General features: G+C 43.8%; 1 protein-coding gene across 5 annotated transcripts in view; it reads right to left on the bottom strand.

The window, feature by feature from the left end:
• LOC106583011 (ankyrin repeat and SAM domain-containing protein 1A) overlaps positions 1-24,276 on the bottom strand; it is a 48,220-nt gene that overhangs the window by 9,633 nt on the left and 14,311 nt on the right. For 2 of the 5 annotated variants that reach the window (XM_014166739.3, XM_082967429.1), the window contains 10 exons: positions 13,428-13,543; positions 6,172-6,270; positions 5,710-5,856; positions 5,285-5,401; positions 3,392-3,565; positions 2,562-2,699; positions 2,230-2,301; positions 2,045-2,131; positions 1,712-1,849; positions 1,059-1,241 (listed from right to left, as the gene is read on the bottom strand). In XM_014166739.3, the coding sequence (XP_014022214.1) occupies positions 1,059-1,241; positions 1,712-1,849; positions 2,045-2,131; positions 2,230-2,301; positions 2,562-2,699; positions 3,392-3,565; positions 5,285-5,401; positions 5,710-5,856; positions 6,172-6,270; positions 13,428-13,543 (1,271 nt within the window). Of the gene's footprint in view, positions 1-1,058; positions 1,242-1,711; positions 1,850-2,044; positions 2,132-2,229; positions 2,302-2,561; positions 2,700-3,391; positions 3,566-5,284; positions 5,402-5,709; positions 5,857-6,171; positions 6,271-13,427; positions 15,218-24,276 lie in introns of those variants that run through there. The other 3 variants (XM_014166738.3, XM_014166742.3, XM_014166741.3) reach the window with 3 other exon arrangements.

Below are 24,276 nucleotides of genomic sequence, written 5' to 3'. Positions count from 1 at the left end.
TGTGTATCAGTGGAGGGGCCGGGCGACCAGCAGAGAGATGCACAGTTCTCCCTCTCTCTCTTTATTTCCAGATTATATCATACGTATCCTGCCTGTTAGCAAAAAATAAGACTATTCATTCATCAAGTTTCGCATACTGTATGGCTGCAGGAAATTCTACTCCGATCTGAGTGACTCAGAGTCGGGGAGGTGAGATTGGTAGCAAAGTAATGAGTCATCACTTTCATCGCACTACAAATCTTCCTTTTTTTTATAGTGTGATCAGTGGTTTAAAATCAGGAGGAACGTTTGGTCACGAGGACTGTGGAATATCTGATTGTGCATATTTATGCATACATGCCTACGCATGTACACATACATACGTAACGGAACAAAATAAAGAAAACACTTGAGTAAATGAGGGATACAAAGTATATTGAAAGCAGATGCTTCCACACAGGTGTGGTTCCTGAGATAGTTAAGCAATTAACATCCCATCATGCTTAGTGTCATGTATAAAAATGCCCAGTTGCCCATTATTTTGGCTACCATGGCTGGAAGAAGAGATCACAGTGACTTTGAAAGAGGTCTTAAAAGAGCATAAGAGGTTTAAAGTGTGTGTGTGTGTGTGTGTGTGTGTGTGTGTGTGTGTGTGTGTGTGTGTGTGTGTGTGTGTGTGTGTGTGTGTGTGTGTGTGTGTGTGTGTGTGTGTGTGTATGCGCACGCGCGCGCATCTCAGTCAATCCAATTGAACACTTATGGGAGATTCTGGAGCGGTGCCTGAGACAGCGTTTTCCACCACCATCAACAAAACACCAAATGATGGAATTTCTTGTGGAAGAAGGGTGTCGTATCCCTCCAATACAGTTCCAGACACTTGTAGAACCTATGCCAAGGAGCATTAAAGCAGTTCTGGTGGATCGTGGTGGCCCAACGCCCTATTAAGACATTTTATGTTGGTGTTTCCTTTATTTTGACAGTTACCTGTACATACTGTATACACAAACACAGTATGCACATAATTTAGAAACACACACACAGCTACATTTTTTTGTTTGTGGTCAGTGTGTGGTACTCACTGTTGATCTCCTCATGCTGCTCCATTGTTGTGACGTGGGCCGGCTGGATTTGGTCTCAATGACCTCTGACCCCAGAGACGATGGGGGGACTGGGACATACTGCCTGGCCTTGGTCTGGAGAGCCAGCTGATAGGCCACCTCAAATGCCTGTCCCAGTGTCAGGATGATCTCATAGGTCTGAGTCTGTACCGAGGGAGAGAGTAAAGAATGAAGAGACAGTTGCAGTAGTGACTGACAGCTACTTTGAATGAGGCACAATCTGCATTTTTATCATTGAGTTGTCAATCATAGCAGTGGAACTATGTTAATCGAATATTTAATTAGATAATCAAGATGTAGCTGTGTCGTGTGCCAGGAATGTTTGGCACATGGCTTATAAAAGAGACTAATCAAGATATTATGTTACTTCCATGACAGCAGGTGCATTACCTTAATCAAGACATTAAGGCAATTTAATTTATCAAGAAGCTGCATGCAGTTTTGTCAATAAAGTTTTTCCTTTCAAGATTCTTTTATGATATGATATGGCATTTAGAAACAAATTAATACAAATCAGAGTACTTTAGGTGGGAATTGGGTGATTGTATTTTGGCATAGTCTTATGGAATGATTGATTGAGGGGTTTGGGCTGGTGTCATCATTGTGTTCCTCACCACTTCCACAGTGCTGAAGACATGGCAGAAGTGGTGGTCACTCTTACTATCCTTGGTGATGTAGGCGAAGGTGCAGAGGTCATCAGGGTCCTGGGCCGCACAGGAGATGTTCCTGATCTCATGCTCGGCTACTATTGTCTGGTGAGAGGACAAAAGAACAGGTTGGAACTGAGGAGCAACAGGAACAAAACCATCGACCAGTAACAACCGCTGACTTCATCCGAACCAACAGTGCTATCTTTATTGTAGGGGAAATAATGTGAGAACGCGAGAGAGAAAAATAATGCAGTTGAGCTCATCATGCATCTCTCATTGCCAACAGGCTCCCATTACCTTAGTGGCGGCATCAATGAACTTGACCCCTTTATAAGTGATGGAGAGGATGACAACAGGACCCTTTTTCGAATGGTCCTTTGACTTCTACAAATAGAAAGAAAATGGCGAGGGGATCCATATTAATATGGAGTGCTAGAATAGAGTGATTGAATATTGATCTGTAGTATGACAGTGAGACTTACCCTAATTTTAGCACAGGCTTCTTGAGTGGACTCAATCCCCCTTAGATCCCTGATAATCATTGATCCCATATACTGGAAAAGAAGCAACAAAACAACCTATTATCTCTGAACTCAGTGGGTACAGACGTCAATTCAATGTATATTCCAAGTTGGTTCAAGGAAATGACGTGGAAACAACGTTGATTCAACCAGTTTGTGCCCAGTGGGAACTATCAATTCTTGATACATCAAGCGACTATCAAACACGGATTGAGGACTTTTCTAGTGGCCGAGATTCAAGGGGACTTCCATTGACACAATACGACAGGAGATTGACCATTGACATGACTTACACTGGCCTCATACCCACAAGACTCTAAGATAAGTTTCTCAGGCTGGTGATGCCAAGCAGAGACCGTGGTGTACGTGGCAGACTGGCTCGGCGGCCGGAGGGTCAAACGGGGTTCCCTGTGTCGGTCACTCTGCCTGTCCTAGAAAGACAGATAGACATGGATTGATGCTGTAGTGTACAAATATTTTATGGCAGAACATTTAGTCACAAAATATTACAGGATTCTAAAACTAAAAAGATGCTGTAACACTTTGACTGATCAAAGGTTGTCTGGATGTCCTTTGGATGGTGGACCATTCTTGATACACAAAGGAAACTGTTGAGTGTGAACAACCCAGCAGCTTTGCAGTTCTTGACACAAACTGGTGCGCATGGTACTTACTACCATACCCCGTTCAAAGGCACTCACGTGTTTTGTCTTGTCCATTCACCCTCTGAATGGCACACATGCACTATCCATGTCTCAAATGTCTCAAGGCTTAAAAATCCTTCTTTAACCCGTCTCCTCCTCTTCATCTACACTGATTTAAGTGGATTTAACAATTGACATCAATAAGGGATCATAGCTTTCACCTGGATTCACCTGGTCAGTGTATGTCATGGAAAGAGCAGGTGTTCTTAATGTGTTATATACTCAGTGCATATTTAATACAAGCATGGAATGACTTCAATAATCTGTTAAACACATAACAGCTTCTGTTTCAGATCACCCCAGCAGCAGATAGCTCTCTTAATAACATGATTATCCCAAGCACACCACAGAGACACATACTGTATTTCTGTTACTTCATGAGGTACAGGTAAAGACAGCGTTTTGGCAGGAGGACTAACGTGGGAGCGGGGTCTCTCGCTGTAGGAGCGCAGGGACACGCTACAGTCCTGGTCCATGGCTCTCCTCCTCCTGCCTGCCTCTCCCAAGGGCAGGAGCATATCCATGGAGCGACTGGTGGAAGGGTCCATCTGACTCAGAGGAGAGGTCCCTGTCTGGGACAACAGGTCCTGAAACTGCCACATACAGATTGATTGATCAGATTGATGACTGATTGGATGTGAAAGATAAGAAAACATAGTGACACAATACAGATTTCAATAAGATATTAGAGCATTATGTAGTGGCATACAGTACAAATGAGATCCCAGCTAGCACATAATGTTCTGAGAACCATGTTTCTTAGAGCTTGATTGTTCTATGGTTATTTTGCATACTACCTTCCCACAACTTTCTGAGAATGGTGCAGGATAGTTGCTTGGCTTTGAAACATTCTCAGCACATTTAAGGAACTTGACAAAAAAATATATATTTTCTTTGTATTTCATTAACAGAACATTTCCTAAAAATTCAAACATGGTTACATTTAATTGCTCCGACATTTTATGGTTGCTAAAATTCTAATAATTCGCCTAATTTCAGTTTATGTGACAAACATAGTGAGAAAATAGTATAGTGAGAAAATCATTGTACCATCTAAAGTGCTGTAATATATCCATAATCAGAAATATTGTATTTTCAGCTGTTTGAAGCTGGTGTACGGAACCTAAAGTAGAAGACGCAAAAACTAAACTTAAAAACGGGAGGATTAGAAATAGCGCACATAGAACAGATCTACTGATTTTTAAACTTGCTTTCAATGAGAATGACAGATCTATAACTCACATTTCGATATGGATATTGTCGGGTCACCCAAAAAGTTACATATTGCAGCTTCAATTTACATTTTGGTAATGTTCTAGGAATGTTCTCCAACTGGTTTGACATTAGGAATGTTTAAATATAGTTCAGAGAACTTTAAGAAACAACATTCTTCTGTGAGAATTTCAGTACTTCAGCATAACGTTTCTTACAGGTTTCCACATGGTTCTATTTAAAGTCATGTTCTCAAACTGTTCCGAGAACATTATGAAAACTTTCCATAAAAACCACAATAAAACTTCAGTAACATTCAGAGAACATTCTAAGAATGTTATTAAAAACATACATTCCATTCTCAGAATGCAAACAATTATCATTATGAGTCGTCCTCCCTTCAGCAGCCTCCACCGATTCTGTTCTCAGCATCAACAAACTCTCTCTATTCTCTATCGTGTTAACTGTGTTCAGGTGTATGGCCTCGACAACTAATTGGACACACCTCATCTTAATGAGTGCTTGTTTCCTTTGAAAAGGGGTCTGTTTTAATATACTAAAAGGAACAGCTTTGTATGTGTAATAAAACATGGCATGCTAGCTCCATCCTGGTGGTGCAGTGGACTAATCCCATGCATAGAGAGCAGAAGATTATAGGTTTGAAGCTCACTGATGCTGTGTCACAATTCAAAATAAATAAGTTTGCATGATTAATGCCTAAGGAAATTCATTTCTATCTGTACTTGGATTTAAAAAAATTTAATACAAAATAAGCTAACAGTGTTATTAAAAGTCTTATTGAAACATTCAGTAGTAGTTTTAAGGAAGTTATTATAAAAACTACAAATAATAATTTTTGTTCTCAGAGCTTTAATAAAACTTCCCAGAAAAACCTTCAAGGAACCAGATTAAAACGTTCTCTGAACCTCCCTGCAACCTAAAAATAAATGTTCACTTCCCTTTAACCAGTCAGGAAACTTATGGCTTCGTTTCCAGATCCAGTGGGAAACCAAAAACGTACGTTCCCACAACTTCCAAGGAACCAAATGTGCTAGCTGGGATTATTGTTCAACTGTAAGACCCTGAGGACTCTTACTAACCCTGATCTGTGAGAGACGGTGAGAGATCTGTGATTTGGTCGGGGCCTCCTCATAGGGCCGCTCTGCCAGAGACGCTATGATCCTCTTCCTGTGGCCCAGAGGGCTGATTTTCAACACCTGCAGAGACGGGCACAGATAAGACACAATGATAACTACTAGACCGTACATAGGACTATGTTCATATGAACAACACAGACACTAATATTGACAAACAAGTACAAACCAACAAATATGAATGGAAAATTTTCATTATACACTCAAACTGACTGTATACAGTGAGTCTGACACCCATGCTGGCACTAGACAAGCAGACAGAATGGACTCTCCTCAATTATTCAGCTCAAATCTGTTTTGCCTTAAGCTCAGTACAGTGCTGTCTCTTCCCTGAGGCACTACATAATTCACTAACAAAACATTGGCCTCACATTGACAATCTCCAGCTCCCATAGATTCTTCACACAGTCCAAGGTACGGTAGCCACTGGACAGGAAGTTAGGCAGGTACTCCTGGAGGCCTAGCACATCCAACCAGGTGGACAGAGAGGTGCTGCCATCACAGCCCAGGGCTTTCACCTACAAAGAGGGACAGAAAGGAGATCAAATTACATTGAAATAAAAGCAGGATTTCATCATTTCTTTCAAGATTTTTAAACCATACCCAATGTCAAAAGGCTTGTTCACATGATTGCTATTGCCACACATAGCTACAGACTAGATCAAAGCTACTTTACAATACATTTCATTATCATGATTGAAAATACTGTGCACAAACATAGATAATGCACACTCCTTGACACCTTGATGTACGGTGGCTTCTTAGACAGGAATGAATGGTCAACCAGGCACAAGGTTGCAGGCAGTGCCCTGGACTGATGATAACTACTGTACCTTGGGCAAGCTGCGTGCTGCACGGATGATCTTCTTTCTGTGGCCAGGGTCAGTGATTCCCATATCTCTAAGGTCCATGTCCTCCATCACGTTACTGCCCTACACACGCATCAACGCACGCATGCACACGCATAAATTAATTACACAAGTACCACAAACTGCAGACACTTCCCAAAGTCCACAGTATACCGAAACATGTATAAATCCCTTAAGCTAACTATTAACATAGACATTACAACATCTCCTACACACTATAGGTCCCTATATGCAATCAATAATACACACAGACACAGACACATACACACGAACACAAATGAACACACAAGTAAAAGCACACACACACACTTATTTATGTCCTCAGACAAACAAGAATTGGAGGACATTGGAGTCAAATAAATTGTGCATGCCAAAGGTAATCAATCTATTTTAATGAAAAACCACCAAGGAAAAAGCTATCAAAACTGCAGCAGCTTTTACATCTGAGCTGCAATGTTGCAATGAGACATTACATTTGCTATGAGGGAAATGTTTAGGACTACGCATCTGTGTGTGTGTGTGTGTGTGTGTGTGTGTGTGTGTGTGTGTGTGTGTGTGTGTGTGTGTGTGTGTGTGTGTGTGTGTGTGTGTGTGTGTGTGTGTGTGTGTGTGTGTGTGTGTGTGTGGTGTGTGCACCTGTATGCAAACAGCTGTGGTGTTGGAGACAAGGAATGAGGATTTCACTGCATATATAACTTAACATTTCCTATTTTCCTTTACAGTAATGATTGACAACAATACATGTGCACCATTTGTTTTACGTAGTTCTCCATAAGAGGCACAAGCTTCGTCATCTAATTCAGGTTTATGGGGGGAATAAAGATACAAGGAGACCCTTAAAAATGTGGAGCTCAGCATTTTCCCAGTGGACTGCTGCAGATTGATTCTTCCTGGCCAAGAATGTTAAAGTGGAGCTAGTCTTTTCTAAATATGGCATCACTGCTTGTTTCTGGAGCACAATGCAGCAGTTACAGTAACAAGGGATGACAGTAGGAAATTACACACTGATTATCACTAGAACGAGGATCAAACTAATGCAGTGACTGACTTCAGGAATAGCCTGAAATAGATATTTCAACTAAAGTCATTGTTGGATGTTCCAGGAGGTCCCATGGGAGCTTGTCATTTATACTTCATCAGGAAAATATGATTAAGTAATGAATATCTATTTTTGTCCATATCTATAACTGCTTATTACATAACTGCGATACATACAGTCCCTCATCACAAAGGAGGAAGGTGTCATGAAATGAGGAGGCTCTAAAAAACATGTATTTTATGATTTGCAATATAAAAAGCACCCAAAACCCCATAAGGGAAAAATGGTAAGCCATATGAGACATGAGAGACCAATTTATGGTTGATGAAAGCAACAAAAAATTATTATCATCTTGTAAAAATTTGGAAAATGGGGATACAGCGGTTTATTATTTATGATCCCTCAAAAGCTGCACTTGAAGCAATCATCCCATGCAGAGACAAATCCCTACAGAGTGTATGTGAGCCTGTGTTCTCTGATGGTAGTCATACTGTATCTACAGTTATAGGTCTGAAGGGTAGTCTAACTCTGATTTCTCAGTAATGAAGAATTTGTTCTATGACACTCTTTCCTTTGGGGTCAGCAGGAAAATGAGGCATTCAGATTACTCAACTGAGCTTTAGTATAAAAGAGAGAGAGGATTTGATTTCTCTCCTATTTCTTTAATGAAGATGACATCTTTATATTTGCATCTTTCAGGTCAGTTGTTCACCAACTAATGTGCATCTCTGGCACAGTCACCATTACCTTTGCTCCTCATGGCTTCATGATATTGTATTTATATGTGATTTATAAATTCATTTGATGATAGGGTTGAACAATATCTCACAGAGAATGTCAACTATTCAACAAAAACGATGCAGGGCAAAACCCAGCACACCACCTCTCCTGATCCAGAATCAGCCCACCAAGCAAATAAAATAATTAACACATCAGCTCTGCAGTGATGCAATGAATTTGGCAGACAGACAGTTCAATAGGACACCATTGAACCTTTACAACATCTCTCTGACTGCTCTGACCTTTTCAGACACAACCTACAAGTCCTTGTAAGTATCTGAGGATAATATGTCCTGCAGGGAGCTAATCAATTATCTGCTTGGTGCTTCTACACATCAGACACATTAGTCAAGTGATTAACATTAACATCACAATGCTAATGACACATTATCCTCATCCTATTATTACCTTATTAAAGAGATTCTCCGGTACTTGTGTATGGTTTTTAGCCAGTAGGTCTGAAAGTAGGCCTTATGGTCCCTGAAAGTTTTACTCTCTTTTACTCTCTGTTCCGAACGTACTAGATGACCAGTTCTTATAGCCATTAGCCGTACCCTCATCCTACTCCTCCTCTGTTCCTCTGGTGATGTAGAGGTTAATCCAGCCTTGCAGTGCCTAGCTCCACTCCCATTCCCCAGGCGCTCTCATTTGTTGACTTCTGTAACCGTAAAATCCTTGGTTTTATGCATGTTAACATTAAAATCTTCCTCCCTAAGTTTGGTTTATTCACTGCTTTAGCACACTCTGCCAACCCGGATGTCCTAGCCATGTCTGAATCCTGGCTTAGGAAGGCCACCAAAATCCCAGAAATTCCCATCCCTAACTATAACATTTTCCGACAAGATAGAACTGCCAAAGGGGGCGGAGTTGCAATCTACCGCAGAGATAGCCTGCAGGGTTCTGTCTTACTATCCAGGTCTGTGCCCAAACAATTTGCGCTTCTACTTTAAAAAATCCATCTTTCCAGAAACAAGTCTCTCACCGTTGTTGCTAGCTATAGACCACCTTCTGCCCCCAGATGTGCCCTGGACCCCATATGTGAATTGATTGCCCCCCCATCTATCTTCAGAGCTCGTACTGTTAGGTGACCTAAACCGGGACATGCTTAACACTCCGCCCATCCTACAATCTAAGCTTGATGCCCTCAATCTCACACAAATTATCAAGGAACCTACCAGGTACAACCCCAAATCCGTAAACATGAGCACCCTCATAGATATCATCCTAACCAACCTGCCCTCCAAATACACCTCTGCTGTCTTCAACCAGGATCTCAGCGATCACTGCCTCATTGCCTGCGTCCATAATGGGGCTGCGGTCAAACGACCACCCCTCATCACTGTCAAACACTCCCTAAAACACTTCAGCGAGCAGGCCTTTCTAATTGACCTGGTCCGGGTATCCTGGAAGGATATTGACCTCTTTCCATCAGTAGAGGATGCCTGGTTATTCTTTAAAAGTGCTTTCCTCACCATCTTAAATAAGCATGCCCCATTCAAAACATTTAGAACCAGGAACAGATATAGCCCTTGGTTCACTCCAGACCTGACTGCCCTTGACCAGCACAAAAACATCCTGTGGTGTTCTGCATTAGCATAGAATAGCCCCCGCAATATGCAATTTTTCAGGGAAGTTATGAACCAATATACACAGACAGTTAGGAAAGCAAATGCAAGCTTTTTAAAACAGAAATTTGCATCCTGTTCCACAAACTCCAAAAAGTTCTGGGACACTGTAAAGTCCACGGAGAAAAAGAGCACCGCCTCCCAGCTTCCCACTGCACTGAGGCTAGGAAACACTGTCACCACCGATAAATGCACGATAATTGAGCATGTCAATAAGCATTTTTCTACGGCTGGCCATGCTTTCCACCCCCCATAGCAACTTGCCCAAGCCTCCCCCATTTCTCCTTGACTGAAATCCAGATAGCTGATGTTCTGAAAGAGCTGCAAAATCTGGACTCCTACAAATCAGCCGGAGTAGACAATCTGGACCCTCTCTTTCTAAAATGATCTGCCGAAATTGTTGCAACCCCTATTACTAGCCTCTTCAACCTCTCTTTCGTATTGTCTGAGATCCCCAAAGATTGGAAAGCTGCCGCGGTCATCCCCCTCTTCAAAGGGGGAGACAATCTAGACCCAAACTGTCACAGACCTATATCTATCCTACCCTGCCTTTCTAAGGTCTTTGAAAGCCAATTTAACAAACAGATCTCCCACCATTTCGAATCCCACCGTACCTTCTCCGCTATGCAATCTGGTTTCCGAACTGGTCATGGGTGCACCTCAGCCACGCTCAAGGTCCTAAACGATATCATAACCACCATCAATAAGAGACAATACTGTGCAGCTGTATTCATTGACCTGGCCAAGGCTTTCGACTCTGTCAATCACCACATTCTTATCAGCAGACTCAACAGCCTTGGTTTCTCAAATGACTGCCTCTCCTGGTTCACCAACTACTTCTCAGACAGAGTTCAGTATGTCAAATCGGAGGGCCTGTTGTCTGGACCTCTGATAGTCTCTATGGGGGTGCCACAGGGTTCAATTCTCGGGCCGACTCTTTTCTCTGTATACATCAATGATGTAGCTCTTGCTGCTGGTTATTCTCTGATCCACCTCTACGCAGACGACACCATTCTGTATACATCTGGCCCTTCTTTGGACACTGTGTTAACTAACCTCCAGACGAGCTTCAATGCCATACAACACTCCTTCCGTGGCCTCCAACTGCTCTTAAATGCAAGTAAAACTAAATGCATGCTCTTCAACCGATCGCTGCCCGCACCTGCCTGCCCATCCAGCATCACTACTATGGACGGTTCTGACTTAGAATATGTGGACAACTACAAATACCTAGGTGTCTGGTTAGACTGTAAATTCTCCTTCCAGACTCACATTAAGCATCTCCAATCCAAAATTAAATCTAGAATTGGCTTCCTATTTCGTAGAAAAATGCTTATTGACATGCTCAATTATCATGCATTTATCGGTGGTGACAGTGTTTCCTAGCCTCAGTGCAGTGCTGCCAAACATATCGTCGTAAAACTGACTACCCTGCCGATCCTTGACTTTGGCGATGTCATTTACAAAATAGCCTCCAACAGTCTACTCAGCAAATTGGATGTAGTTTATCACAGTGCCATCCGTTTTGTCACCAAAGCCCCATATACTACCCACCACTGCGACCTGTATGCTCTCGTTGGCTGGCCCTCGCTTCATATTCATCGCCAAACCCACTGGCTCCAGTTCATCTATAAGTCTTTTCTAGGTAAAGCCCCGCCTTATCTCAGCTCTCTGGTCACCATAGCAGCACCTACCCATAGCACACGCTCCAGCAGGTATATTTCACTGGTCACCCCCAAAGCCAATTCCTCCTCATGCCGCCTTTCCTTCCAGTTCTCTGCTGCCAATGGAACGAATTGCAAAAATCACTGAAGCTGGAGACTCATGTCTCCCTCACTAACTTTAAGCACCAGCTGTCAGAGCAGCTCACATATCATTGCACCTGTACATAGCCCATCTGTAAATATCCCGTCTAACTACCTCATCCCCATACTGTTATTTATTTATTTTATTTGTTTGCTCCTTTGCACCCCAGTATCTCTACTTGCACATTCATCTTCTGCACATCTGTCACTCGTGTTTAATTATTACATTGTAATTATTTCGCCACTATGACCTATTTATTGCCTTACCTCCCTTATCTTACCTTATTTGCACACACTGTATATAGACTTTTTCTATTGTGTTACTGACTGTATGTTTGTTTATTCCATATGTAACTCTGTGTTGTTGTTTGTGTCGCACTGCTTTGCTTTATCTTGGCCAGGTCGCAGTTGCAAATGAGAACTTTTTCTCAACTAGCCTACCTGGTTAAGTAAAGGTGAAATATATATATCTTTTAAAAAATTATGTATTACATCACATGTCCAGATATGTGCACCACGTCATTGCTCTTTCTCTCGCTCTGCTGTGTGTGCATCTTGCTAGTTGTCACTCAAATAGCGAGGAGCTGAACCTCATTGGCTAGAACCCTAATTGCTAGGGGGCTGGCCCATGTGGGGGGAAATGTAGGGAAAATGGCACTACACAGCTTCCAGTAAACAGTCACTTTCAAACTAGGGATTTTGTGGCTAATAGAGTTTAGACAGTAATTCAGATCATAGATTAAGCATGTATGAACTACAAATTGACACATCCATCCCAAAGCGGGAGGCTTAAAAAGACTTACTAGTCGCCAAAGTTCCGGAGCATGTCTTAAACACCTTATGGTATTGGTACACTGGACTGACTGACTAGCTATTCCCAGTCCATACTCAGTATATCAGACCTCTTCCATTGGTTATGTGACCTCTCTAAAAGGTGCAGTCAGTTGCCCCTGACCAATCTCTCATCTATGGCAACCTCCTGTATACTACAGTACTGAAGTAGCTGTGTTGTCAGATCGATTGTGTTTACTTTAAAGACCATGTTATTCACCCTTTACAACAGCTTTTTCAGAGTTACGCAATCAGTGGAAATGTAAGTGTTGTTTTGTACATTCATAATTCCAGAGACTTTAAAACAGCACAGCCAGGTGAATCTGTCTATGCTTTTCAAAAACAAGACACATACAGATGAAGGATCTTAATTTGAGCCAGTTTGCTACAGCAGGAAAATAATCCTGCAGCAACAGGAAATGTGAATTATTATGTGGATTATAATGAATGGACATTTTTGTAGGGATTGAAACATTTTTTTGTGTATCAAGTCTGTGTAAATTGTGTAAATTACAAACTTTAGAAGCCTTTTTAAAACTCAAATACACTACACCTTTGCATTTCCTGCTGAGTAGGAACATTCTCAGCAACAAAAGAGTGATCAAATTAAGATTCTGCATCTACAAGAAGCACAAAGATTTTTCAGGACTACAAAAATGTCATTTTTTAAAATCAGTATACAATTTGACCATGACATCACAATAGACAGTCACTACAGCATGATGTCACTACATCAAAAATTATTCATGCCTCTGAAAAATAATCTTAACTTTTCCACAATATATCTCATAGAATTGCAGTTGACGTTAGCAGAAATTGAAGTAACATCCATACTGTGGCCTCAACAGAGCCACTTGTCGTATCTGCTGATGATTGGGTGAGCTATACTCTGTATGCTATCTGGCTAGGCCAGCATGGGGGTTGAGGTTGTAGAACATAAATCAGCCTGCCAAGATAGTTGGGATGGTGGTGACTGGAATTTTACTGTAAATGAGATGGCATGTTAATAGGTTTTGTTGTGTCATAGAAGGGAGATGGAAACTGGGAGAGAGAGAATAAGATGGATGGAGAAAGTGAAGAGGGAGAAAAGGAGATGGAGAGAGATGGAAAGTAGAAAATATCTTAGACATGTTGACTCACCATGTAGCGTAGGTCGTCGAAGCCATTAAGCAGCAGCTTGCTCTCGTACTGTGGCAGCCCCACATGCTCCAGCCACTCTCCCACAGGCTGGTCCAGGGCTTTGCTGCAGGCCCCATCTGCCGAGAGAGGGAAGCGCTTCAGCAGGGAAAAGCCCTTCAGCCGGTAGCAGCGGCACTCCGAGGACGAGACATGGCATTGCCACATCATCCTCGGCCAGCACAGCCGAGTGCAGGAGCACCAACAGGGCAGAGGAGACAGGGTCCAGGCTGGGGGAGGGCAGCTCCCACAGAGCAGGAGGGGCCCGGTTACTCTTACACTGGAGATATAGTGGTGGAACCAGCCCGCCGTGATATACTGTACACCCACTGTCGTTACTGTGAGTGTCAATGTCAGGCAAGGGTAGAGGTAGAGTTGGATATGTAGACCCTTTGAATATTGATCACCACGTTCAATTGACTGAGCCAATCTGGCATCTTCCATAAAAATGTTTAGCTAATTACTGACATGAAAATTGATCCCTTTGGTAGGTACATCCTTGACTACAAAAAAGTGTTTGTTACTTTGCCTATGCCAAAAAATGTGTCAATATTTCCAGTACACGAAGCACTAAACAAAATAACTTTCAATGGCACACAAAAATGATACAGTATTACTGGATATCACCTTCCACATTGTGTCCTTTGTCCTGGTTAAACCATCATCATAATCATCATCCTTGAAACAGATAATATTCCGCTAAGGTATGATAAACCACAGTAAGTTACAGCTCCACAGAGTACACTTTGTAGCACTTGGTCACCTCTGTCTCAGTCCCATGGCTTAAGTGGACAACCTGTCTGAGAGCTCTGACGTGGCTCATTGAATAAAGGTAGAACCATGATAAGGTAAGGTATTAATGTAATCTGGATCATGATATTCTCTATAGGATTATTTTCTTACTCCACAAACGGAATGAGAGTCCAATCTCATACATCAAAACTCAGGTCTCCCTTGTGGCTCCCGACTGTTGATGAAAAACTGATGGAATCAAATCAGAATTCAATTACCAGCCCATTGATTAAACTCCAGCGCCTGCCCACCTGCTTGCCTGTGAAAAGAGGCTCTATGTCCTTGGTGTTCCCAGAGATCCTGGTGGTAAACCTGGTGCTTCCCAGCATATAGACACTCCTCTGGAGGCTGGCTCATTCAGAGAACATTCTTATCATATCTCACACGAGTAAATCCAAGCTCAGCTCCAACAGAGCGCAGGTGAGCCTCTTGACTCTTGGCTGAGATTTCCACAGGACCACCTTGGTTCAGTTTGCCCCCTCCCCATGCGATAAGCCCCCTCCACCCACCTGGCTCTCCCCCGCTGTGGATACAGCTAGCTCCAGAAGCCCCTGTGCTCTGGGCAGAGTTTTGCTGCATCCCCTGTCTGATGCACGTACTGTCACAAAGAAGCTGCTCTCGGCTCACACTCTCCCCACACTGCTCCCCTCACAGGGCATAACGTCCTGATGCTGGATACTCACGAGCCCAGAAAGCAGCCTCAACCGTGCCCTTCCTGCATCCACAACAGGCAGTCTTGATGCTCATCCCCTTTCCCAAATCCCTCAAGATTTCTCTTACCCTGTCCCTCTTGCTCTCTCTCTTCTGCTCTCTTTCTTGCTCTCTATCACATTCCCTCATTCACATAGTCTCAGTGCACTGCAGGGCTGCCGTATGTTGCCTGACGGAGCAGGGTACAGCTCCACGTATCAGCTCTCTGTTCCTTCCTCTATCTCTCTCTGCCTCACACTCTCACTATATCAATCCCCCTCCCTCTCTCTCTACCTCACAGTCTCTCGCTCTCTCTCACCCTCCCTCTCCCTCTACTCATAGCCTCTCTCCTCTCGCTCACAGCCACTCTTACCCTCCTCCCTCTACCACATAGTCTGTCTCTCTACTTTACCTCTACCATACAGTCGTTCTCTCTTCCCACCCTCTGCACTGATTAGAATTGCACAGAGGCCCTCTGATCTTGCTAGTGCAGAAAGGACACCACCATCAGAGGCAGGGAACAGATCTGGGAGCCCCAGATCACAGACCTCTGTATGGAATAAATATGGTATGTAGGTTTTTCCCCTTCTCCCGTTCTAAACTCAGCAGAAAAAGAAACATCCTCTCACTGTCAACTGCGTTTATTTTCAGCAAACTTAACATGTGTAAATATTTGTATGAACATAACAAGATTCAACAACTGAGAAATAAACTGAACAAGTTCCACAGACATGTGACTAATATAAATTGAATAATGTGTCCCAGAACAAAGGGGGGGTCAAAATCAAAAATAACAGTCAGTATCTGGTGTGGCCACCAGCTGCATTAAGTACTGCAGTGGATCTCCTCATGGACTGCACCAGATTTGCCAGTTCTTGCTGTGAGATGTTACCCCACTCTTCCACCAAGCAGTATGGCTGGTGTCATTGTCATGCTGGAGGATCATGTCAGGATGAGCCTGCAGGAAGGGTACCACATGAGGGAGGAGGATGTCTTCCCTGTAACACACAGCATTAAGATTGCCTTCAAAGACAACAAGCTCAGTCCGATGATGCTGTGACACACTGCCCCAGACCATGACGGACCCTCCAGCTCCAAATCGATCCCGCTCCAGAGTACAGGCCTCGGTGTAACGCTCATTCCTTCGACGATAAACGCGAATCCGACCATCACCCCTGGTGAGACAAAACCATGACTCGTCAGTGAAGAGCACTTTTTGCCAGTCCTGTCTGGTCCAGCGACGGTGGGTTTGTGCCCATAGGCGACATTGTTGCCGGTGACGTTTGGTGAAGACCTGCCTTACAACAGGCCTACAAGCCCTCAGTCCAGCCTCTCTCAGCCTATTGCGGACAGTCTGAGCACTGATGGAGGGATTGTGCATTCCTGGTGTAACTCGGTCAGTTGTTGTTGCAATCCTGTACCTGTCCCGCAGGTGTGATGTTCGGATGTACCAATCCTGTGCAGGTGTTGTTACACGTGGTCTGCCACTGTGAGGACGATCAGCTGTCTGTCCTGTCTCCCTGTAGCACTGTCTTAGGCGTCTCACAGTACAGACATTGCAATTTATTGCCCTGGCCACATGTGCAGTCCTCATGCCTCCTTGCAGCATGCCTAAGGCACGTTCACACAGATCAGATGAGCAGGGTCCCTGGGCATCTTTCTTTTGGTGTTTTTCAGAGTCAGTAGAAAGGCTTCTTTAGTGTCCTAAGTTTTCATAACTGTGACCTTAATTGCCTACCGTCTGTAATCTGTTAGTGTCTTAACAACCGTTCCACAGGTACATGTTCATTAATTGTTTATGGTTCATTGAACAAGCATGGGAAACAGTGTTTAAACCCTTTACAATGAAGATCTGTGAAGTTATTTGGATATTTATGAATTATCTTTGAAAGACAGGGTCCTGAAAAAGGGATGTTTATTTTTTTGCTGAGTTTACATGGACAGTGATTTCAAAGCTTGGCTTCCCAGTGCTTAACAAGGGATATTAAAACAAAGACAATTTTCAAGCGCTAGCTTATTAGCAGCTGGCTTTAACTCATTTACATTTCTCTTTGATGATAGGACTTGGGGGCAACACTTATTCAAGTCAGTGCAGCGCTCACTCACACATGCACACCTGCGCACACACTCGCACGGACGCACACCCGCATACACACAGTGCTTAAACAGAGTGACTCTCATACTGTCAAACATAGTGACTCTCAAGTCCTTGTCATTAGATACCCCCCATTCTACAAGATGACCGGAGAGACATATTCCATGAACTTCTGTTTTCATGTTAGCACATATCACAAACTTTTTTTGGAATAAAACAGTTGATGCATGAAGTTTACAGGTCAGATTACTGCTGGAATCATACAGTGAAATGCAACAGGATGATACAAATGGGCACACAGACTTCTATTGACATAAATCCAAATAGGCATTAGCACCCACCTACGCAGGGCTGCTTACTGCTTCCATCACTAGTGTTATCTGGATGCAGCTGCAGGCATAGGGTAATTATTCAGGCTTTCAGTCTGCCTGTGAACACCTCACACATCACATCCCCAGCCAGCTGGCCAGAGGAGGAGAAGTGATGGTTACAGAAGCAAAGTGAGGAGCAATCGATTGAGCTCCTGCCATAATTGGCCAGCTGTGACCCAGTTGCTGTGCCTTAACGATCAGGTAAAGGTCAGGGCCCAGATTCACAAAACCTTCTTAACTGCAATATTTTCTTAACTATAGACTTAGAAAGTTGAGCAAAGTTCCTATTCTTCAAAAAGGTTATTGGAAATGTTCTTGCGTTATTTCTTATGTTTCTCCTTAAGCAAAAAGTTAAGAAGAAATTCGATTCTTGAAAAGAAAGCTCTTGGATTTGCTCTTGGAAATGTTTTTAATTCCAAGATAGCTAAACCCTTGTCATAAACTCAGGGCAGTGAGAAAATAAGCTAATGAAAGCAATTGTTTAATTCACTCACAAACTTCATCTGAAAGATTCAGTATTAATATTTGAAAATCAAGAGCATGTTTTAGAATTGTAATCTCAGAATGAAATATGCTAACATGATTGCCATTGCTAGCTAGATAGCTAGCTAAATTGGTTGCCAAGCGAGAATCATCTTAAGAAGATATTTAAGAAGTTTGTAAGAAGATATTTGAGAGGTTCGTAAGAAAATCATGAAATCTTAAGATATTGTGGAGGAATTGCACTTACAAACAATCTTATGAACTGCTTATTTTTTTTCTTAAGAAGCTTCTTAAGTTTTAGCCTAAGAAGTGTTTTGTGAATCTGGGCTCTGTCTTTGTGACCACACATCCAAGCTAAGAGCAAGAGCTAATGCTTATAATTCATAATCAAGAACAGACAGCCCTCCTATTAGACACACTCTGAGATAGAGAGAAAGGGAGGGGGAGAGAAAAGGAGAAGACAGAAAAGAGACACACAGAAGAAGATGAATAGTGAAGGTGATGAAATGTGCATGTGGGGGAGATAAGATGGTAATGAAAAATAGGAAAGATTGGAGAACACTCATTATGTTTCCGTCAGACCCCTCTCCTTTCCCCCTTCCCCCCAAGCTTCACCCATGTCAGCTCCTTTACTATATCACTCAAACAACGCCTGTATAAAATACCAACCCTCACCACCCAATTACAGCCATTCATTTGGGACGACAACCCCTCCCAGGGACCAGCGAGCCTAATTACTGACTGACAGAGGGTCACTCCATCGCTCCTGTTACTGTTAGGGGGAACTGGGTCACCAGCTCAGCCTGGTAAATGGGTCTTGACATCCAATTTGGGCTAGTGTGCTTTGCATAGGGAAAGAGAAAGCTACCTAGGTCTAGACTTGGCTCAGAGGGAAACCAGACAGACCTATTTAGGGAGAGGTAAATGCTCTACTGCCTAGATGAAGCACTGCCTATTTTATCAGCGTGAGAGGAATATTTGCTCCCTGTCAACACATCAACAACTCTACCAAAATGAGCCGCAGAGTTGAATTAATTCACGGGAATGGAAGACGGACTCTATTCCTTTGAACGTCAGAAGAATGGCATACACAAACTGAGCTGCAGGATGTCTCCTCTGTGTTGTTAGGAAAGCGCTCTCTCTCTCCCTGCTCCCTTTAAGCTCATTTACTCAATGCTCATGTAACAGACAATTGAAGCACCTTCAAACCACAAATGCAAACAGCACAATGCTTAAGCATTCAAAATGCCACATGGAATTGCAGGGATGTTTCTAGAGGCAACTTGGCACAGCAGTCTCATATTAAAAAATCGTATAGTTTAGAATTAATTAGCACAACTTGGCTCCAGGCCATCCCTGGGAAATGATCTATGGAGAGAGGGGGATGGGAGGAATGGGAGAGAGAGGGATGGAAGGAATGGGGGGAAATGGAGCTATTTTACAATGGTGGGATAAGGGAGGGTAGAAGAGTGACAATTTAGCTTCTCCCTCCCTCCCTCATTCTCTCCCCCTCTCTCCCTTGGGGTGGGGGGGGAGGGGGCATTGTCCCATCCCTCTCTCTCCCCCTCTCCAAGTCCAATGACAGAGTAATAAGCCTGAGTACAATCAGGAGATAAAATCAGCAAGCTATGACTCAGCTAAATCTGTGACAGGTTCCTGCTAAGTCCTCTGTATGACAAACGTAAATACAGAACTAGTCTAGTAGCACCATCTACATCAACAATATCCAGTGGTATCAAGAAATTGGGATAAAATATATATTTTTAAGTGAAGGAGTGTCACGTCCTGACCAGTATAAGGGGTTATTTGTTATTGTAGTTTGGTCAAGATGTGGCAGTGGGTGTTTGTTTAGAGTGTTTCGGGGTTTGTTGGGCTATGGTCATATTTTAAGAGGGGTGTTTGTTTAGTGTTTCGGGGTTTGTTGGGCTATGTTCTTTGTTAGTCTATTTCTATGTTAGTTCTAGTATATCTATTTCTATGTGGTGTTTGTTGGGTTGACCTTCAATTGGAAGCAGCTGCTCCTAGTTGCTTCTAATTGAAGGTCCTATTTAAGAGGGGTGTTTATCTATGGGATTTTGTGGGTAGTTGTTTCTTGTTTAGCTGTGTGCCTGACAAGACTGTTATCGTCGTTATTTTTGTATACGTGTGTTATGTTTTGGTTTCCCTTCTTTCTGCCGAATAAAAGAAGATGAGTACACACATTCCCGCTGCATTTAGGTCTAATCCCTACGACACCCGTGACAGAACTACCCACCACAAACGGACCAAGCAGCGGAGGAAGGAGCAGCAGCAGAGCTCTGTGGAGTCATGGACATGGGAAGAGATTCTGGATGGGGCAGGACCTTGGCACCAGGCTGGGGAGTATCGGCGCCCTAAGGAGGAGCTGGAGGCAGCCAAGGTGGAGCGGCGCTATTATGAGGCATTATACGTACCGAGAGGCAAGTGCGAGAGGCAGCCCCCAAACATTTTTTTGGGGGGGCACACGGGTAGTTTGGCTGGGCCGAGGGTGAGCGCTAAGCCAACTCCCCATGCTTATTATGGGGAGCGTATGGAGTGGAGAGCACCGGTGTATACGGAAGTGCGACACGATCTCGCCCATGCGCACGCACAGTCCGGCGCGAGCGATCCCAGCCCCTCGCAAGTGCCGTGCTAGAGTGGGCATCCAGCCTGGAAGGAGGATGCCTGTGCAGCACATCTGGCCACCAGTGCGCCTCCTAGGCCCAGGCTACCCTACGCCTGCTCTACGCACGGCAGCCATCAGGCCTCTGCACAGCCCAGTTCGCCCTGTGCCAGCACTCCGCTCGTGCAGGGCTACTATTACCATCCAGCCAGGACGGGTTGTGCAGGAGGTGCGCTCCAGACCTCCAGTGCCTACTCATGGCCCGGTGTATCCAGTACCTGCTCCTCGCACTAGCCCTGAGGTGCGTGTCTCTAGTCTGGCGCCTCCAAAGCCAGCGCCACGCACCAGGCCTCCAGTGCGTCAGCCCAGTCTAGTACGTCCTGTTCCCACTCCTCACACTAGCCTTGGGGTGCATGTCTCCAGTCTGGTATCTCCACTACCAGCCCCACGCACCAGGCCTCCAGTGCGTCAGCCCAGTCCAGCTCGTCCTGCTCTTGCTCCTCGCACTAGCCCTGAGGTGCGTGTCCCTAGTCTGGCGCTTCCTAAGCCAGCCCCATGCATCAGACCTTCAGTGCGCAGTCCCCGTCCAGAGCTTCCGGCAACAGTGCCCTGTTCAGAGTGTCCGGCGACAGTGCCTCGTCCAGAGTGTCCGGCGACAGTGCCTCGTCCAGAGTGTCCGGCGACAGTGCCTCGTCCAGAGTGTCCGGCGACAGTGCCTCGTCCAGAGTGTCCGGCGACAGTGCCTCGTCCAGAGTGTCCGGCGACAGTGCCTCGTCCAGAGTGTCCGGCGACAGTGCCTCGTCCAGAGTGTCCGGCGACAGTGCCTCGTCCAGAGTGTCCGGCGACAGTGCCCCGTCCAGAGCTTCCGGCGACAGTGCCCCGTAGAGAGACGGCCCACAGTCCGGAGCCAGCAGAGACGGCCCACAGTCCGGAGCTGAGAGAGACGGCCCACAGTCCGGAGCAGAGAGAGACGGCCCACAGTCCGGAGCAGAGAGAGACGGCCCACAGTCCGGAGCAGAGAGAGACGGCCCACAGTCCGGAGCAGAGAGAGACGGCCCACAGTCCGGAGCAGAGAGAGACGGCCCACAGTCCGGAACCCGAGAGAGATGGCCCACAGTCCGGAACCGAGAGAGACAACCCACAGTCCGGAACCGAGAGAGTCGCCATGCAGTCCGGAATCGGCGCAGCCAGAGTCGCCCTACAGTCCGGAGCTCCCAGAGTCGCCCTTCAGCCCGAGGTCTCCAGCGACGTGCATCAGCCCAAGGTCTCCAGCGACGCACATCAGCCCGAGGTCTTCAGCGATGCGCCATAGCCCAGAGACTTCGGGAGGGGTAAAATTTAATAAGTATTTAGCGGGGGTGGACAAGAACACCCACCCTCCCTTCCCTCCCTTTAGTTTGGAATTATTTTTGTTTTGGGTTCATTTTTGGGTTTTTGTTTAAGGTGCATCCGGGGTCTGCACCTTTGGGGGGGGTACTGTCACGTCCTGACCAGTATAAGGGGTTATTTGTTATTGTAGTTTGGTCAGGACGTGGCAGGGGGTGTTTGTTTAGAGTGTTTCGGGGTTTGTTGGGATATGTTCATATTTTAAGAGGGGTGTTTGTTTAGAGTGTTTCGGGGTTTGTTGGGCTATGTTCTTTGTTAGTCTATTTCTATGTTAGTTCTAGTATATCTATTTCTATGTGATGTTTGTTGGGTTGACCTTCAATTGGAAGCAGCTGCTCCTAGTTGCTTCTAATTGAAGGTCCTATTTAAGAGGGGTGTTTTTCTATGGGATTTTGTGGGTAGTTGTTTCTTGTTTAGCTGTGAGCCTGACAAGACTGTTATCGTCATTATTTTTGTATACGTGTGTTTTGTTTTGGTTTCCCTTCTTTCTGCCGAATAAAAGAAGGTGAGTATATACATTCCCGCTGCATTTTGGTCTAATCCCTATGACACCCGTGACAAGGAGAGGGAAAAACTAAATTGCTGAGTTTCATGACAGTGGTTATGACTAATGATAATAAATTATGTATCAAGGACCATTTATGGACGTTATGACTGAGGCCTGTTCAGTGTAATGGGCACACATCATCAGAGGGAGGCATCTGTGCTGTATGATGTTATGAAAAAGACCCCAGCACAGTGAGCCTACAGTAGGTAGCTAGCTATTTCTGCAAATTAATTCATATGATACTGTACATTAGACCCACCTACAATACATGTTACAACATTAAGCCTAAAGAGTGTCATTATCAATATGAGTTTACAAAAAATCATCATAGGAAAATGACCCATAATTCACTGAGGTACATAGTCTTATAGAGGGATCTAAGCGAGGCTGTTACGCAATGGAGATACCATATATCAAGTTGGGAATGTAATCTTAACAAATTCAGCCATTGCCAGTTGGCTTCCCCCTGAGCGCAGCCTGAAGGACAGACTCGATGAAGCAGAGCATCAATTCAGCCACTATTGAGACACAGCACAGGAAAAATGACAGTCAAGTGAGTTTTAAATTAGATTTATTTTAAAGTGTTAATACACTTCACCCCACAAAAACCCCATACAGATGACAGAAGTTGCACACACAACTAATGACACATTGGCTTGTTTTCGATTTATGGGGGAAACAAATCTTCGTATTATTTTTTATTTTATAGTACTTTTTTGGGGGCGGAGCGGGTAGATCAGCTTTAATATTTCAGATTGTGGGTACTATCAATTTAATCGTTTGCATCATTTCTAATCCCAATATAAATATATTTTTTTAAATTATTTATACTTTTTTCCCCCAACCCTACCAACCCCTACCCTGATTGGAGTAAACTAACAGACAACAATACTTTTACTGCTACTGACAGCTATTTTCACTCACATTTAAGGTACATAAATACATATATATTCCTAATTTCCTTTTTTTTCAAGTTCTGGATTTTCACCCACTGCGGCCAGTCCACCAATCATTGTGATCTTAACTCCAACCCTCCGATGTCCACAGATGAACCCATCTGTCCCAGTATATTGCAATTTTGCTATTTCCTTTTGCAATACATCCCTCCATTTCACTGTGATGTCTTACGATGGTCCTGAACCTCCCTATTTGTTTGTTTTTTTACAGATATTGCCCTGAAAATAAATACTTTAACCAAGAGTATAATGATATTTCCCATTGACTGATCGTGTTTTTTCAGATCCCCTAAGGAATACAGTTTGCAGACCCTGATATTACGGCATAACAACCATTCCTGGACCTGACTCCAAAAGCGAGCTACCGATGGACAGTACCAGAAAATATGCTCTGTTTCCTCATGGTTCAATGCCCCATATATTGAGCATTCTTTTTGGAGCAAGTATTTGATATAATAGCTTAAATTGAAACGAACAGATTTATGAATCAATTGTTGTTTTATATATCAGTTCATAGACCCGATGCCAACTTGAATTTTATACGACATTGGTATAAAACATTTTAAGTGAAACTGATACATTTTTCGATTTATACTAATCATTTTAAGCCTTTAATGACTTTTAATGGGTGGCAGAAAAACAAATTCTTTAATTTCTTCTTGAAGTAATTGTCTCTTCCAATTTTGTGGAAGAGCCGTGATGAGCTGGTTAGAATTTTGTCTTATACCTTCATACACTGTTGTTAGTTGCTTGTGTGACATAATTTTACCGTCCTTGTTTACACAGTTCTTCATAAATATTATACCCTTCTTGTACATTTTTTCCCAATATATATAGTGCTCAAAAAAATAAAGGGAACACTTAAACAACACA

This window comes from Salmo salar, chromosome 22 (assembly GCF_965601325.2).
Source record: "Salmo salar chromosome 22, fSalSal1, whole genome shotgun sequence".
NCBI classification, from domain to species: domain Eukaryota; kingdom Metazoa; phylum Chordata; class Actinopteri; order Salmoniformes; family Salmonidae; genus Salmo; species Salmo salar.
Note: the sequence above shows the minus strand (reverse complement) of the source record. Positions and strands in the feature narration are given on the sequence as shown.